This window comes from Nannospalax galili, unplaced genomic scaffold, assembly GCF_000622305.1.
Source record: "Nannospalax galili isolate Female #2095 unplaced genomic scaffold, S.galili_v1.0 scaffold218, whole genome shotgun sequence".
Lineage (NCBI taxonomy): Eukaryota > Metazoa > Chordata > Mammalia > Rodentia > Spalacidae > Nannospalax > Nannospalax galili.
This window is the reverse complement of record NW_008343207.1, coordinates 4367799-4383260: the sequence shown is the minus strand read 5'-3', so window position 1 is coordinate 4383260 and position 15462 is coordinate 4367799. Positions and strand designations below refer to the sequence as shown.

Below are 15462 nucleotides of genomic sequence, written 5' to 3'. Positions count from 1 at the left end.
TATTGGGAAAAGAGCAGCCACAAATATGAATGCACAAGTATGTCTACAGTAGGATGAGTCCTTTGGGAATGGTATAACAAAATAATATGGTAGATTTATTTTTATATTTTTAAATTTTCATTTATTATTTTATTGTATGTGTATGCATGTATTGCCTGCATCTAGGTAAGTGCACATGTGTCGTACAATACCCGCAGAGGTCAAAAGAGGCTGTCGGATCCCTTGGGACTGGAGTTACAGACAGTTGTTAGCTGCAGTGTAGGTGCTGGGATTTGAACCCAGGTCTTCTGCAAGAACAACCAGTGATCTTAACTGCTGAGCCATCCTTCCAGCCCCTCATTTATTATTTTTATTTTATGTGTATGAGTGTATTGTCTGCATGTGAATGCACCCATGTTATGCAGTGCCATGGAGGCCAGAAGAGGGCTTCAGATTCCCCTGGAACTGGAGTTAAGGACAGTTCATAGCTACCATGTGGGTGCTGGGACTCGAATCCGGGTCCTCTACAAGAGCAGTCAGTACTCTTAACCACTGAGCCATCTCTCCAGCCCCATCCATTCTCTTTATTTTAAATTAATCTGAAAATTCAAAGTCAAGTACTTTAATTGTAAATTATGCAAATTTCCAAGATCATTAGAGCATTTTAACAATCTTTCTACATCTTACCCTTCTCAGACAGGAATGACTATTATGCTATTGATATGCACTCGTGTCTGTAATGAAGAAAGCCAAAGTGCAATCCATCCCAGTACAAGATAGGCAATACCCTTACCCAGTGATTCCTCACTTGAATTCTTGAGACAAAAATTCCCTGGAGTAACAGCAAAGGTAACATCCTCTTGATTTGATGTTAAAAGAACAATGGCCTCAGTCAGCAATCTAGAAAATGTAATGAAAAGTATTAACATTATTTGAAAAACAGAAACCTATAACCTCACTAACTTATACTCAAATCTTTAAACTGAAAATAAGCAGGCCTGGGTTTTGAAAATTTTACCTCTAAAGGCCTATCTTCTTTCTTAAGGAAACATGCAGATGCTGCAGTGTGAGCAGGACGCCAGGACAGTACAGTTTCTATACTGTAGATGGAGACAGTAGAAGACTGGGCTATTAAAATATAGCTGAAGTGAACTATAATAGAGATCCAATTGAGGACTAGAGGTTCTTACACAGTCTGCTGCCTGGGCTTTTCTATTACTTTTCTAGACTATCTAATACTATTATTTCAAGGTTCTCTTGACATCCAAATACCCTCTTATTCTAGGCTTTCTTTTGTTTGTTTTCTTCTTATTATTATTTTCTAAGACAAGGTCTTACTCTATAGCCCGGCCTGGCATAGAAATCAAGGTAATACTCCTGCCTCAGTCCCCGAGTACTGGGATTAAAGGTGTGAGCCACCATGTCTAGCTTAATTATGCTCTTTTTAAAAATACACATATTTGGAGCTAGAGATGGCTCAGAGGTTAAGAGCATTGGCTGCTCTTGCAGAGGACCCAGGTTTGATTCCCAGCACCCACATGGCAGCTAACAACTGTCTGTAACTCCAGTTCCAGGGGATCCAATGCCCTCTTCTGACCTCCAAGGGCATTGCCCAGCATGGGTGCACTTACACACATGCAGGCAATACACTCATACACATAAAGATAATAATAAGGCCAGGTGTTGTGGCACATGCCTTTAATTCCGGCACTTGGGAGGCAGAGGCAGGTGGATCTCTGTGAGTTCGAGGCCAGCCTGGTCTACTCACTGAGTTCCAGGAAAGCTGGGGCTACAGGGAAACCCAGTCTCAAAGACAAAAAAAATTTTTTTTAAGATAATAAATAAAAATTTCTTTAAGAGCCGGACATAGTGGCGCATGCCTGTAGTCCCAGCACTTGGGAGGCAGAGGCAGGCAGATCTCTGTGAGTTCAAAGCCAGCCTGGTCTACATAGTGAGTTCCAGGACAGCTAGGGCTACAGGGAGACCCTGTCTCAAAAAGACCAAAAAAAAAAATTAAAATATAAAAAACAAAGAAAAGTTGCATTATAAGATCTGTCCTCCTTTTGAAATTGAGGTGTTAGATAAAAGTGAAATTCTTAGAATTTATGCAATCTTAGTTGTTACCCTGATGCTAGACATTAGCTTAGTAATGTTTCTTGATGTCAGAATGCCAGGAACACTGATCAAGTTAATTTGGGAAATTTTCCCTTGTTTAAGGGGAGGTGTTATACAAGATGCCAAATAAATTTTGTTGATACTGAGTCTTACTACAAAGCTCAGGCTAAACTTGAACTCTCAGTCCTCCAGCCTCAGCTTCCCCAGTGCTGGGGTTACAGGCATGTGCCACTATATCTGGTTCCAACTAACGTTTTGTTTGTTTTTTTTCTTTTGTGGTTATAGTGTTCAAACCTAGGGACTTACGCATCACAGATAACAGCTCTATCACTGAGTTACACCTTGGACCTTAAAAAGTCAAATGCTATGACCAAGCTGAGCATCAAACTCTAAATAACTTGATATAAAAAATGGTGACATAGGGGCTGGAGAGATGGATCAGCAGTTAAGAACACTGTTCTTGCAGAGGACCCAGGTTCGAATCCTAGCACCCACATGGCAGCTAACAACAGTCCATAACTCCAGTTCCAAGGGATCTGACAGTCTCTTCTGTCCTCCACTGTCATTGCATGACACAGGTACACTTACCTACATGCAGGCAATATACACATACACATAAAGTAAAAATAAAAATATTTTTTAAAAAATGACAACATGAATGTGTGATTCAAAATGGAAGAAAAAAGCCAGGCATGGTGGTGCATGCTGTAGTGCCAGCACTCAGGAAGCAGAGACACACGAGGACTATAAGCTGCTGGCCTACCTTGGTTATGAGACCCTGTCACAAAAGTCTAGGGAAAAAAAAGGGGAGAAAAATACAAATTTCTAGTAAACATATATTTTTCAAACTCATTACTAATAATGAAAATGCAACAATTTGCCAGGTGTGGTGAAGCATGCCTTTAGTCCCAGCACTCAAGAAGGAGAGGCAGGTGGAGCTCTGTGAGTTCAAGGCCACAGAAAATGCAAAAATTTTACCTATTAGGTTGTTAAAATCTGTAAAGATTTAGTATAGCCTCTATTTAGATGAACCCTCCTACACTTTTGGAGAGAATGTAAAATGAAGCAAAGTATTCATATAATAATTTAGTTGTCATAATATATGCAAATTTAACATTTGTGTAAACCTTTGAGCCACTAACTCCACTTCTGCTGACAGGCAACCTACACCATGGCCCTAGTGATCCCCACTTCCAAGTATTTGCTCCCTTAATCCTCTCCCTTAAGTACGTATGGGCTGCTGGACTTACAGATTCACTTCAGAAAGAAAACTGCAGGAGGTGCAAAATTGCAAAATGGAAATTCTGACATTAGGGTTTAAAAGGACTGAGGCTTCTGTCTTGGGAGTGCTCTAATCATCATCATTTGACATTGTGAGGACTCTCAGGCAGCCTACAGACACATGGAAGGGTCTGAGCCCACCAGCACCCTGCATGTAGGAGTTTGAGAATGGATCTTCTTGAGCTTCTAGCAGCCATGCTAGTGAGCTCAGAAGTGCATCCCCCAGTTGAACCTTCAGATAAGACTGTATCCCTAGCAGCTCATGAGAGACCCTAGAACATCTAGATAAGCCGCAGCTATTATAACAGAATAACACATGTCTGACTTTTAAAGATTTTTAACTTTGGAGGAAATATATTTCTCAGCAATATACAGCTGATACATTATCCTATGCACTAGTGACAGCATTGCTTCTGATAGTAAAAATTGGAAGCAATCGAAATTTTTACTTGTAAGGTAATAGGAAAATTATAATTCAGACATACGATGAAAAAATAAGCAATTATACAAAATAAAAGTTTTATTAAAGTGAACTAATATCAAGCTCTTCACAATATATTAAGTTTCTAAAGCAAGTTTTGGGCCAACAAGATGGTTCAGCAGGTAAAGGTACTTATTGTTAAACCTGATGACTGAAGTTCCATGTCCAGAACTCAAATAGTAGAAGGAAAAAAACAATTCCCACAAGTTGTCCTCTGAGTTCTACACATATACTGTAGGGCTCTCTCTCTCTCTCTCTCTCTCTCACACACACACACACACACACACACACACACACCAACACACAAAAACAAATGTAATGAAAAATTTAGGAAGTAAGTTTCAAAAAATATCAATAGAAGGTCTCTTTCTCTCTCCCATTTCAAAAAACCATCGATAGGTCTCTCTCTCTCATTTCAAAAAACATCGATAGAATCTCTCTCTCTTTTTTTTTCTCTCTCTCTCTCTCTCTCTCTCTCTCTCTCTCTCTCTCTCTCGTACTTGGGATTGAACGTAGGGTCTCGCATGTGCCACAAAAGTGTTCTATCACTCAGCTGTATTCTCCATGGGAAACAGGGTCTCACTAATTTGCCTGGGCAGGTCTTGAACTTTCAGTCCTCTTGGCTTCAACCTCTAGAGTAGCTGTCACCAGGTCCAGCTGAACAGAAAGACATTTTCTTTCAGAAAATAAAACTACATATGTGTCTAGTAGGTAGGTAGAGAGAGAGAGAGAGAGAGAGAGAGAGAGAGAGAGAGAGAGAGAGAGAGGGGCTCATGATCTCAATTTCCAATTAATTCTGTTACAATAGAGATTAAGTTTCAATGTGTGTTTGGGAGAACAGGGTAGCAAAAAATTTCATGTATAGTCATGAGAGGATGTATTGCAAGCAACATGGATTACTTTCATAATTTTAAAAAAGCAGTAAGGATAAAATATACTTGATACAAACTCAAGCTAATTAGTAGTTAATGCTGCAACTGAATTAAATGATTGGTGCCCATTCACTGACAACTATAGCTCACTCACTATCTAGAAAAAAAACTGAAATACTTAAGAGGAAAATCAGTTTTCATAAAGAAATATTAAATTTTCCTCAAGATGTATGTTCTAAAGCTCAAATAGAAACTTAATGTGAAGTATCACAATATATTTTCCCCTTTGGCTAAAACCTGAGGTAAAAAGTGGCCATTAAATTATTACTGTTGGGGGCTGGAGAAATGATTCAGTGGTTAAGAACACTGGCTGTTCTTGCAGAAGACGCAGGTTCAAATCCTAGTACCCACATGGCAGCTAACAACTGTCCATAAGTCCAGTTCCAGGGGATCTGATGGTCTCTTCTGTCCTCCACAGGCATTTCATGACATAGGTGCACTTACCTACATGCAGGCAATACACTCATATACATAAAATTAAATAATAATGATAAATAAATATAAATTATTACTGGTACCATTAAGCAGTTACTTAGCTATTTTTCTCAAAGTTTCTTCTTGACAATGTCGACTTCTCTAAGTCACATTCCAACTTAAAAAGCCCTGTGACTGATTGGGAAGCTCTAGGAGGATTCAGGGGAACGAGAGAGTAATGGGAGTGAACACGAGCAAAGCACAGTGGTACCCAAGAATGGAAATACCACGATGAAACCCATTAGTTTTCATGCTAATTAAAAAATATTTTTAAACAGAAAGAAAACCTCTAAGGGATTAATTCTTCATATGTGAGGATACTATATTCAGAAAAAGAAAAAAAGAAAAAGGTACCAGAGAACTCATTACCTTGGATTAATCATCAGTAGGTTAGTACACATATTCTTTTCAAGAAGAGTTTTCAAGGGCTGACTTTCTTCAAAACTCACATTATGAGTTCTTTTAAGACCTTTAAAAATAAAGCAGCATATTAATAACTAAGTGCAAAGTGAACAGATTTTATGTCTACTTTCACAGCTAATTTAAAGCAATAAAGTTAACGTATTATTTTATGTGTGGCAGGTGCATTATAGTTTACTGGTGAACTGTCTTAATGTGATATGTTGGCGCTCCCTAGTGGACATTGAGCAACATGTCACACTCTCTGAGCAATCAAGCAGTTGAAAGTCGAGCAGTTTGGTAGCTTTTCTTTTCTTTTTTTCTTTCTTCCTTTCTTTCTTTTCTCTCTCCCTCCCTCCATCCCTCTCTTCCTTACTTCTTCCTTTCTTTCTTTTTTCTTTTCAGGGTCTCACATAACCAAGGGATCTCAAACTCACCATGTAGCTAATTGAATTCCTAATTCTTCTGCCTCAACCTCCCAAGAGCTTGGATCACAGGCATGTATCATCACACTCAGGTGCTAGAGATCAGGACTTCTTGAATGATAGGCACACACTCAACCAACTGAGCGACATCTCTAGCCCCTGACAAGAGGTTTCTTAAATTGTGTATTAAACAGTGATTGGTTACTACAGACCACATTTCCGCACAACTCATTTTGAATCTTTCATCCAGGACTGGTCTTTCCACATAGGACTTTTGGCAGTTTGACTACCACATCTGGTCTGTGAATTCTTTTTCCTTTAGAAGAGAAGAGGTGGCAATACAAACCGAGCATTCCTATGCTAAATGCTTAGCAACAGAAGAGTTTCAGATTGAGGGTTTTGTTTGTTTGTTTGTTTGTTTGAGACAGGGTCTCCCTATAGCCCCAGATGGCCTGGAACTTGCTATGTAGACCAGGCTGGACCTGAATTCACAGAGATCTGCCTGCCTATGCCTCCTGAATGCTGAGATTAAAGGTGTGCACCACCACACCCGGCTTATTTTTTTATATATTTTATTTATTTTTGTTGTATTTATGTGTATGAGTGTATTTTCAGCATGTATGTGAGTGCACCTGTGTCCTGCAATGCTGCGGAGGTCAGAAGAGGGCTTCGGATCCCCCTGGAACTGGAGTTAAGGACGGTTCGCAGCTGCCATGTGGGTGCTGGGAATCGAACCCAGGTCCTCTGCCAGAGCACTTAGTGCTCTTAACTGCCAAGCCAATTCTCCAGCCCCTTATTATTTTTGTTTTATGTGTATGAGTGTATTGCCTGCATGCTTGTAAATGCGCCCATGTTGTGCAATGCTGGAGGAGGTCAGATTACCTAGAACTGGAGTTACATTCAGTTGTTAGCTGCCATGTGGGGGCTGGAAATCAAACCCAGGTCCTCTGCAAATGCAGTCAGTGCTCTCAACCACTGAGCCATCTCTCCAGCCCCTTGTTTTGCTTTTTATCTTAGAATATTTTCATAGGCTTTACAAGTTGAGTATCTCTAATCTGAAAATCAGATTTCAGAGGATTTCTGATTTCAGATTTGCAGACTAGGGATGCTAAACTTGTAATGTGTCTGGCCCTATGTGCCAGAAACTAGCGTGCATTTTACATGCATTCTCTCTGATCCTCAACTGCAGCACTTCTTGGGAGGGAAGGACTGTGAGAAGAGGAAACCACAGATCAGTGAGATTAAAGGACTTTTCAAGACTATACTTTTCTAGCAAGTGTAACTAAAGATTTAATCCGTTTGCATGTAGAACCCATAATAATCAAATCCAGGTGAGCTATAATCTAACTTTCCAAAAGTTAGAATGAAGGCAACATAATCCTGCAGTGAGCATGAAAAGAACTAACCATTTGGGTGTGGTGATGCATGGCTTTAATCCCAGTACTCAGGAGGCAGAGGCAGGTGGATCTCAGAGTTCAAGGCAAGCCTGGTCTACATAGCCAGTTCCAGGCCAGCCAGGGAAACCCTGTCTTAAAAAAAAAAAAAAAAAGATTAGCCAAGGTTGGGAAGATGGCTCAGCAGGTAAAGGTGTTTGCCGAGAAGCATGATGACCTGAGTTCAATCCCAGGGATCTAGGTGGTAGAAGAAAAGAACCTATTCCTAAAAGCTCTCCTCTGACCTCCACATGTGTGCTATGGCACTCCTGTGCATGCATGCATGCATACATACAAAATAAAAAATAAAAAGAACTGGGGGCAAGAGAGATGGCTCAATGATTAAGAATACATACTGCTCTTGCAGAGGACCCATTTGGTTACCAGCACCTACAATGACCAGCACACAAAGAGAGCATTGGATCCCCTGGAACTAGAGTTACCACATGGGTGCTGGGATTAGAAGTAGGTCCTCTGCAAGAGCAGCAAATGCTCTTAATTGATGACCCATCTCCCCAGCCCCTAAATAAAAAAAAAAAAAAAAGAACCAGACACATTTCTCAACTTACATGTTTGGTGGGATTCATGGTTGATTGGTTTTACTGAATAACAAGATTGACTTATTGACTGACTGACTACTGACTGACTGAAAGGCTTTCACTACATAGCCTTGGATGGCTGGGAACTTGCTATGTTAACTACGCTAACCTCTAACTTGTAGCAATCCCCCTACCTTTGCCTCCTGAGTGCTGGGATTACAGGTGTGCACAACTACTCTCAGCAATATTTATTAGCTTAATAAATATTTATCCACAGTATCTGTGCATCAGGTTCTGTTAATTTGGCTGTATAACAAAACACTCCAAAATTGAGAGCCTTAAAACAACAAATACTTGTTATTTCTCATGATTTAGTTGAGTGGTTTTTGAGTCCTAGTGTGGGCTTAGGATGGGCTTGCTTTCTCTCTGGGATGGATGGAGCCTCTCACTACAAATACTTCAGGAGTCTGAACAATACCAGTCTTGTTCTCATGCTGATAGAACACATCATAAGGCAATAGTTGAAGCTGACAGGCCTTTTTAGGCTGGGTTTAGAAGGGACAGAGAATCACTCCTAGTGCATTCTGTTGGTATCTAAGTAAGATTATGGCTAGCTGAGATTTAAAGTGGACAAAAAAGCTCCAGCTTTTGAAGGGAGTGGCTGTAAATTATTTGGAAACTTAAAATCTACCACACAGATGGTTTTAGGATCTTGAACTAGCAGAGAACAAACCAAGTAAAAATCTTTGTGTTCTCAAATAGACCTTTCATTCCTTTTTAATTTTAAAAAATTGTGTGTACTTGAATATATGTGTGGGGGGGGTGCTGGAAGAGGTTGGGAGAGGGCACTGGAGCCCCTGGAGCTGGAGTTGCAGGAGGCTGTAAGCTGCCCAACATGAGTGCTGGGAAATGAACTCCAGTCCTCTGAAAGAGCAGTAAGTGCTCTTAATCATTGAGCCATCTCTCCAGTCCCTACATTTTTTCCATTGATTTATTTTGTTTGGGGGGGTTGTGCATTTGCCATGGCCTGTATGTACAGGTCAGATGACAACTTTTAGATCAATTCTCTTCTTCCAACATGTGGATTCTAGAAATCAAACTCAGGTAGTCAGGCTTGTCAACAATGACCTTTACCTGCCAAACCATTTTGCTGGCCCCTCAGACCTTACATTCTAGAAGGAAAAGACTTACAGGAAAAAAAAAAAAAAAAAAAAGCCAGGTGTGGTGGCACATGCCTTTAGTCCCAGCACTCAGGAGGCAGAGATGGGTGGATCTTTTGTGAGTTCAAGGCCAGCCTGGTCTACATAGTGAGTTCCAGGTCAGCTGGGGCTACACAGAGACCCTGTCTCAAAAAGAATGAAAAAAAGTAAAACAACAGGCCATGGAGCTGAACATGCATCTGAAGAAGTATGCTGAGGCTTTTGGGTCCTGAACAACTCTATAGAGTATGGAACTCTAGAATTATATATATATGTATATATCCATCATCTGGCCTCTTTTTTTCCCGGGGTCTTGATACATAGCCCAGGCTGGCCTCAAACCATAGATCCAACTACCTCAGCCTCTCCAGGGCTGGAATTACAGATGTGCAACACCACACTCAGCAATATTGACTATTTTAAAGAAAAACTACTGTTTTGAGAGTACACTAGCTCAAAAGTTGACAAATCTTCCCTGTTTTAAAAAAATACTTTCATGCCGGGCATGGTGGCACACGCCTGTAGTCCCAGCACTTGGGAGGCAGAGGCAGGTGGATCTCTATGAGTTCAAGGCCAGCCTGGTTTACATAGTGAGTTCCAAGCCAGCTGGGGCTACAGAGAGACCCTGTTTCAAAAAGACCAAAAAAAAATTGTTACTTATGGTGAGATAGGTAATGGTATACCTGGTGTTAAATGCAAACAAATTCTCTACAGAAGCAGCTACTGTTGCAGGTGTCTGAAGTGTTCTCTAGAAATCACTCATGTGCAATTGGAACTTCTCCCAGTGGGTCCAGAGAACTCCAAGAACCTGAGGCAGTGAAGCTAATGAGGAACCATTACTCCATAGCTGCCACTTTTGTGACACTTGGGATTTCAATGGACAGTGGCACTTTCAAAAGTGTTTAGTTATTCAATTTTTTTGTTTTGTTTTTGAGACAGGGTCTATGAGCCCTGACTGACCTGGCTGGCTATATAGACCAGGCTGGTTTCAAATTCACAGAGCTCCACCTACTTTTGCCTCCAGAGTGCTGGAATAAAGGTATGTGCCACCACGCCCAGAACTAGTTATTCAATTTTTTAACCAGTTTGAAGTCATTAGCAAATCTTCAGGGCATCCTCCAAAAACTTGAGTCCAGTCTCTACTTCCCTTTATTAATACATGTGCATGTATCAGAGTTTCATTTTCTCTCAAATCAGTGAGCCCTCTTTCAGAAGCCATTCTCTGTGGAGACCTGTTTCTTGAGCCAGACAGAACTTATCAGCAGGCTGTTTATGAACAGCATGTTCTTCAGGGACAACCCATTCTTCATTCTGAGCAACTCTGGGGGCAGTGTAAAAGGAAAGCAGAAGGTTGGTGGAACCCTCAACAAGCAGAGCAAATACTTCTGGTGGATCTTGCTAGTAATGACAGAGGTCATGGGGCTGCAGAGATGGCTCAGAAGAGCACTGGCTGCTCTTGCAGAGGACCCAAGTTTGGTTCCCAGCTTCCACATTGGGGTGACTCACAACCATACACATAAGATTTATACACATAAAAATACATTAAAAATTTAAATGATAGAGATCATATTTTTTTTAAATTTTCTCTTTGCAGATGCCAAGTAATCACTATTCTGGAGGTTATGGTTAGAGTCAAGGTGACTAGTCCTATGTGGTAGCTCATATTTTTTTGTTTGTTTTAGGTGTATGAATGTTTTGCCTGTATATGGATATGTACACGCAGCCATGCAATACCCACAGAAGCCAGAAGAGGGCGCTGGACCACCTGGAATTGGAGTTAGAACTGTTAGCCGCCATGTAGGTGCAGCTCATATCTTGGCAACTGTTTCCTACCAACAAAGAGAGCTAAACTGACTATGATAACCCCTACAGAGTCCCAATCTGTATTTCTAGCAGCTAATTAGCTATCTTTTCAGGTGACTTTTCCCAACTGAACGTGTCTTGACCAGATTATTAGTGTAAAATTGCTAGCATCATGCCTGGAGAACTTTTAACTTTGAAAGAACTACTTAGCCCAAGGACTGAAGCAGCATCCATCCCCCAGGGCACTTTCCTTCTTATGTCTTTCCCTCCCTGGTGTGGTGCCACCATGAGGCTTGAGTGGGACCTGCTCCACTTCTAGCTCTGGAATTCTCTAGCATAAACCTGTACAGTACAATGTGGTTCAGGTATGGCAATCAGTTAATCTGACTGGAGAACAGAATCCCCCTGGCCACCAGACAGAGTCCAAGTTGGTCTAGTCAACAAAGTCAACCACTTTTGTCAAGATAGATCTACAAGGCAAAGTTTTCACTATCTCATTGTGTAAAAGTAGAAACATCTAGTCCCTGTTGCTAGTGGAAGTTACCTTATTGTAAGTTCTATTGTGGTGGTGGTAGTGGTGGTAACTTTGTATGCTGTGGACCCTGTGAAGGAAGAGGAGGAAAAAGATGAATAGGAGGGGGAAGAAGAGTAGGAAGAGGAAGAGGAAGAGGAAGAAAGAGCAAACGGAAAAAGGAGGAGAGGGATGGATGAGGGGGCCAGGGGAGAAGAACAAGGATGCAAAAAGGTAGAGGAGGAGTTAGTAGGAGCATAGACTGAACTGTGCTTGTGACCTAACTTCAAACTTTAGCCTTATATGAGCCTATGCTATTGAGCTGAATTGTCTGGCTTTTTTCTTCTATTGCTTGTATCTTAAAGTATCCTATATTATACAACTACACTACAAATAGTACTTTAAAATGAATCAATCACAAATATTTTGGGTTTTGTTTTGAGATAGAGTCCCATGTATCCCAGGCTGACCTTGAACTTGCTATAAAGCTGAGAATGACATTGAACTTCTGATTTCCCTGCCTCTATATACCCCAAGTACTAGGAGTGCAGGTGTTCACCACTATGCCCAATGTACAAGTATTTATTGAACATTAATGGAGCCACTGAAGAGATATTTCCCATACTGAGCATTTTATTTAAAATTCACCTGGAGATAAGGAGTGTGTATGTGTGTGGGAGGGACAGAGAACAACCTCAGGTGTCATTCTTCAGGTGCTATCCACGATTTTTTTAAGATGGGTTCTCTCACTGGTCTGGGGCTTGCAAAGTAGGGTAGCCTGGCTGGTCAACATGCCCAGGAATCTCTCTATCTCTGCTTCCCAAGCATGTGGAACCACACTCAATTTTTTTTTTTTTTGAGACAGGGTCTCCCTGTAGCCCCAGCTGGCCTGGAACTCACTTTGTAGACCAGGGTGGCCTCGAACTCACAGAGGTCTGCCTGCCTCTGCCTCCCAAGTGCTGGGATTACAGGAGTGCACCACCACGCCCAGCTCACACCCAACTTTTTTTTACATGGGATCTGGGTATTGAATTCCTATCTTTGTGCTTATAGGCAAGCACCTTACTGACTGAAACATCTCCCCAAATAAACATTTAAAAATTTATTTTGTGGGCCATGTGTGGTGGTGTAAGTCTTTAATCTCAGTACCCAGGAGACAGAGGCAGGCAGATCCACCTACCTCTGCCTCCTGAGTGCTGGGACTAAAGGCGTGTGCCACCATGCCCAATCATGAGTCTCAATATCTTAAACATAAAATACTAAGAAAAACCACAATACTTTAGACTACTTTGAATTACACCTACCATGTCTGCAGAAGAACTGAAAAACAACTTTGCACTTGTCAGATCTGGTGAATATTCTGCACTTCTCTACATTTCTTTCAAGAGAAGTGAGACATCTAAATATGGGCAGAATTGACTGTAACACAAACACATTGTAAACATTAAACAAGTATGGCTGTTTGATTAGCTTTTTAAAACCTAACAAAAGAAGTCTGTGCATTCATAAATGACATTTAAACTATTCAGTATAACAGAGACTTATACCCTATAAGATGAATATTTTTCCCACCTAGAAGAAAAACCACTTGAATTTACCTTTATTGCCAATTTACAATTTAAATTCAGTGGTATGTCATTGTCGGTCACTGTGGCTGAGGCTGACCATTGATAATGTTGAAAAAACACAGGTGAGAACAGGACATATCCATATGTTGAATGACAAGAATTCACAGATCTCAGAGCAAGCTGGAAAAATAAGTTAGTTATTTAGAAGGAGAAAACCAACTTTAAGTCATAGTTTAACTTTTAACACTGTTATGAATATCACAAATATGTCCAAACAAAACCATGAGGTGTGAACTATAGCCTGCATTGTACAATGTGTAGAATTTACATGTACACATATATATGTATACTGAACATGTTTATTAAATCTAAAATCTTAAATGATAACATTAAATAATTGTAAATGCCTACAAAGACCATAACTTTAAAGCATGAGTGACAGAAAGCAATATAAAGGGACCCTCAGCAAATTGGCCATCTCACACCTTGTCTAAGGGAAGAGACTGTGACTCAGCTTCAGCAACTCTGGGAATGCAAGGGTAGAATTATTGAGTTTCTGAATTTATTTTTTTATGTGCATGAGTGTTTTACCTGCATGCATTTAAGTGCACCTGTGTCACACAAAGCCTGTGATCAAAAGAGGGGGGTCAGATCCCCTGAAACTGGCAATACAGACAGTTGTTAGCTGCCATGTCGGTCCTGGAAATTGAACCCAGGGCCTCTGGAAGAACAGCCACTGCACTTAACCACTGAGCCATCTCCCCAGCCCAGGGTTTCTGAATTTTTAACAAAAGCAGGAAATTAAGATTTGCAGGTAGATGCTTACAATTTGTAAACAGAAATTATTTTAATTTTTTTAAAAATTGTTTATTTTTCTTTTATGTGTATGCATGTTATTCCTGTATGTGTGTAAGTGCACCCATGTTGTGCAGTGCCCACAGAGGACAGAAGAAGGCGTTGGATCCCCTGGAACTGGAGTTACCGATGGTTGTTAGCCGCCACTTGGGTGTTGAGATTCAAACCTGGGTCTTTTGCAAAAACAGCCAGTGGTCTTAACTGCTGAGCCATTTCTCCAGTCCCAAATTATTTAATTTTGTTTTAGGTGTGATGTAACTCACCTTCAGTCCAAGCACTTGGGAGGTGATGGCAGAAGGATCAAGAATTGAAGACCAGCTTCAGCTACTGAGTGAGTTTAAGGTAGCCTAAGCTACATGGCATCCTGTCTCAACTTTTTTTTTCAATTTTTTAAAATATATTTTTTATTATTTTTATTTTGTGTATGAGTGTATTGCCTGCCTGTATGTGAGTGCACCCGTGTCATGCAATGCCGTGGAGGTCAGAAGAGGGTGTCGGATTCCCCTGGAACTGGAGTTAAGGACAGTTCAGAGCTGCCATATGGGTACTGGGAATCGAACCCAGGTCCTCTGCAAGAGCAGTCTGTGTCCTTAACTGCTGAGCCGCTTCGCCAGCCACCCCCCTTTTTTTAATTTTTAAGGAAGGTGCTTTAACTCAGGGATTTGTGCATACTAAACATTAATTCTGAGTTACACCTCCAGCTCTACTGATTTAAAACAAACCCAATAAGGGTAGACAGATGGTTTAGCCATTAAGACCACTTGCTGCTCTTGCAGAGGACTTGAATTCAGTTTCCAGCACCCACATGGGGTGGCTGGGAACCACCTGTAACTCCAGCTCCAGGGGATCCAATGCCTTCTTTTGGCCTCCATGTGTATTTGTACACATGTACACACACACACACACACACGAATAAAAATTAAACATCAGGGCTGGTGTGATGGCTCAAAAGTGCTTGCTGTACAAGCCTAATGATCTGAGTTTGATTCCCTAGGTTCCATGAAAGAACCGACTTCCAAAAGTTGTCCACATGCATACCACGGTGTGCCCATACTATCACACATATATCACCCATACAAACAAATGCACACACACACACAAATAATAAGGGTCTAGAAAGATGTATCACTGGTTAAGAGTAGAGGATTCAGGTTCAGTTCCCAGCACCCACATGGTGGCTAACAACCAGCAGTAACTCCAATTCCAGGGGATCTAATGCCCTCTTCTGGTCTCTGTGGGCACTGACCACACACGATGCACTCACATACGTGCAAGCAAAACACTCATACACATAAAATAAAAATAAAATAAATTTTTGCCAGGTTTTGTGGCACATGCCTTTAATCCTAGAACTCAGGAAGCAGAAGCCTGTGGATCTCTATGAGATCGAGACCAGCCTGGTCTACATAGTAAGTTTCAGGCCGGTTGGGGCTGCAGGGAGACCCTGTCTCAAAAAGACCAAAAATAA

At 41.0% G+C, this 15462-nt stretch overlaps 1 protein-coding gene across 5 annotated transcripts in view; it reads right to left on the bottom strand.

Annotated features, from left to right (window-relative positions):
* The window catches only part of Rad9b (RAD9 checkpoint clamp component B), a 42954-nt gene that overhangs the window by 23278 nt on the left and 4214 nt on the right, over positions 1–15462 (bottom strand). For all 5 annotated transcript variants that reach the window (XM_017799718.1, XM_008839398.2, XM_017799720.1 and 2 more), the window contains 4 exons: positions 13170–13319; positions 12876–12990; positions 5632–5731; positions 773–879 (listed from right to left, as the gene is read on the bottom strand). In XM_017799718.1, coding sequence (XP_017655207.1) covers positions 773–879; positions 5632–5731; positions 12876–12990; positions 13170–13319 — 472 coding nt within the window. The remainder of the gene's footprint in view (positions 1–772; positions 880–5631; positions 5732–12875; positions 12991–13169; positions 13320–15462) is intronic.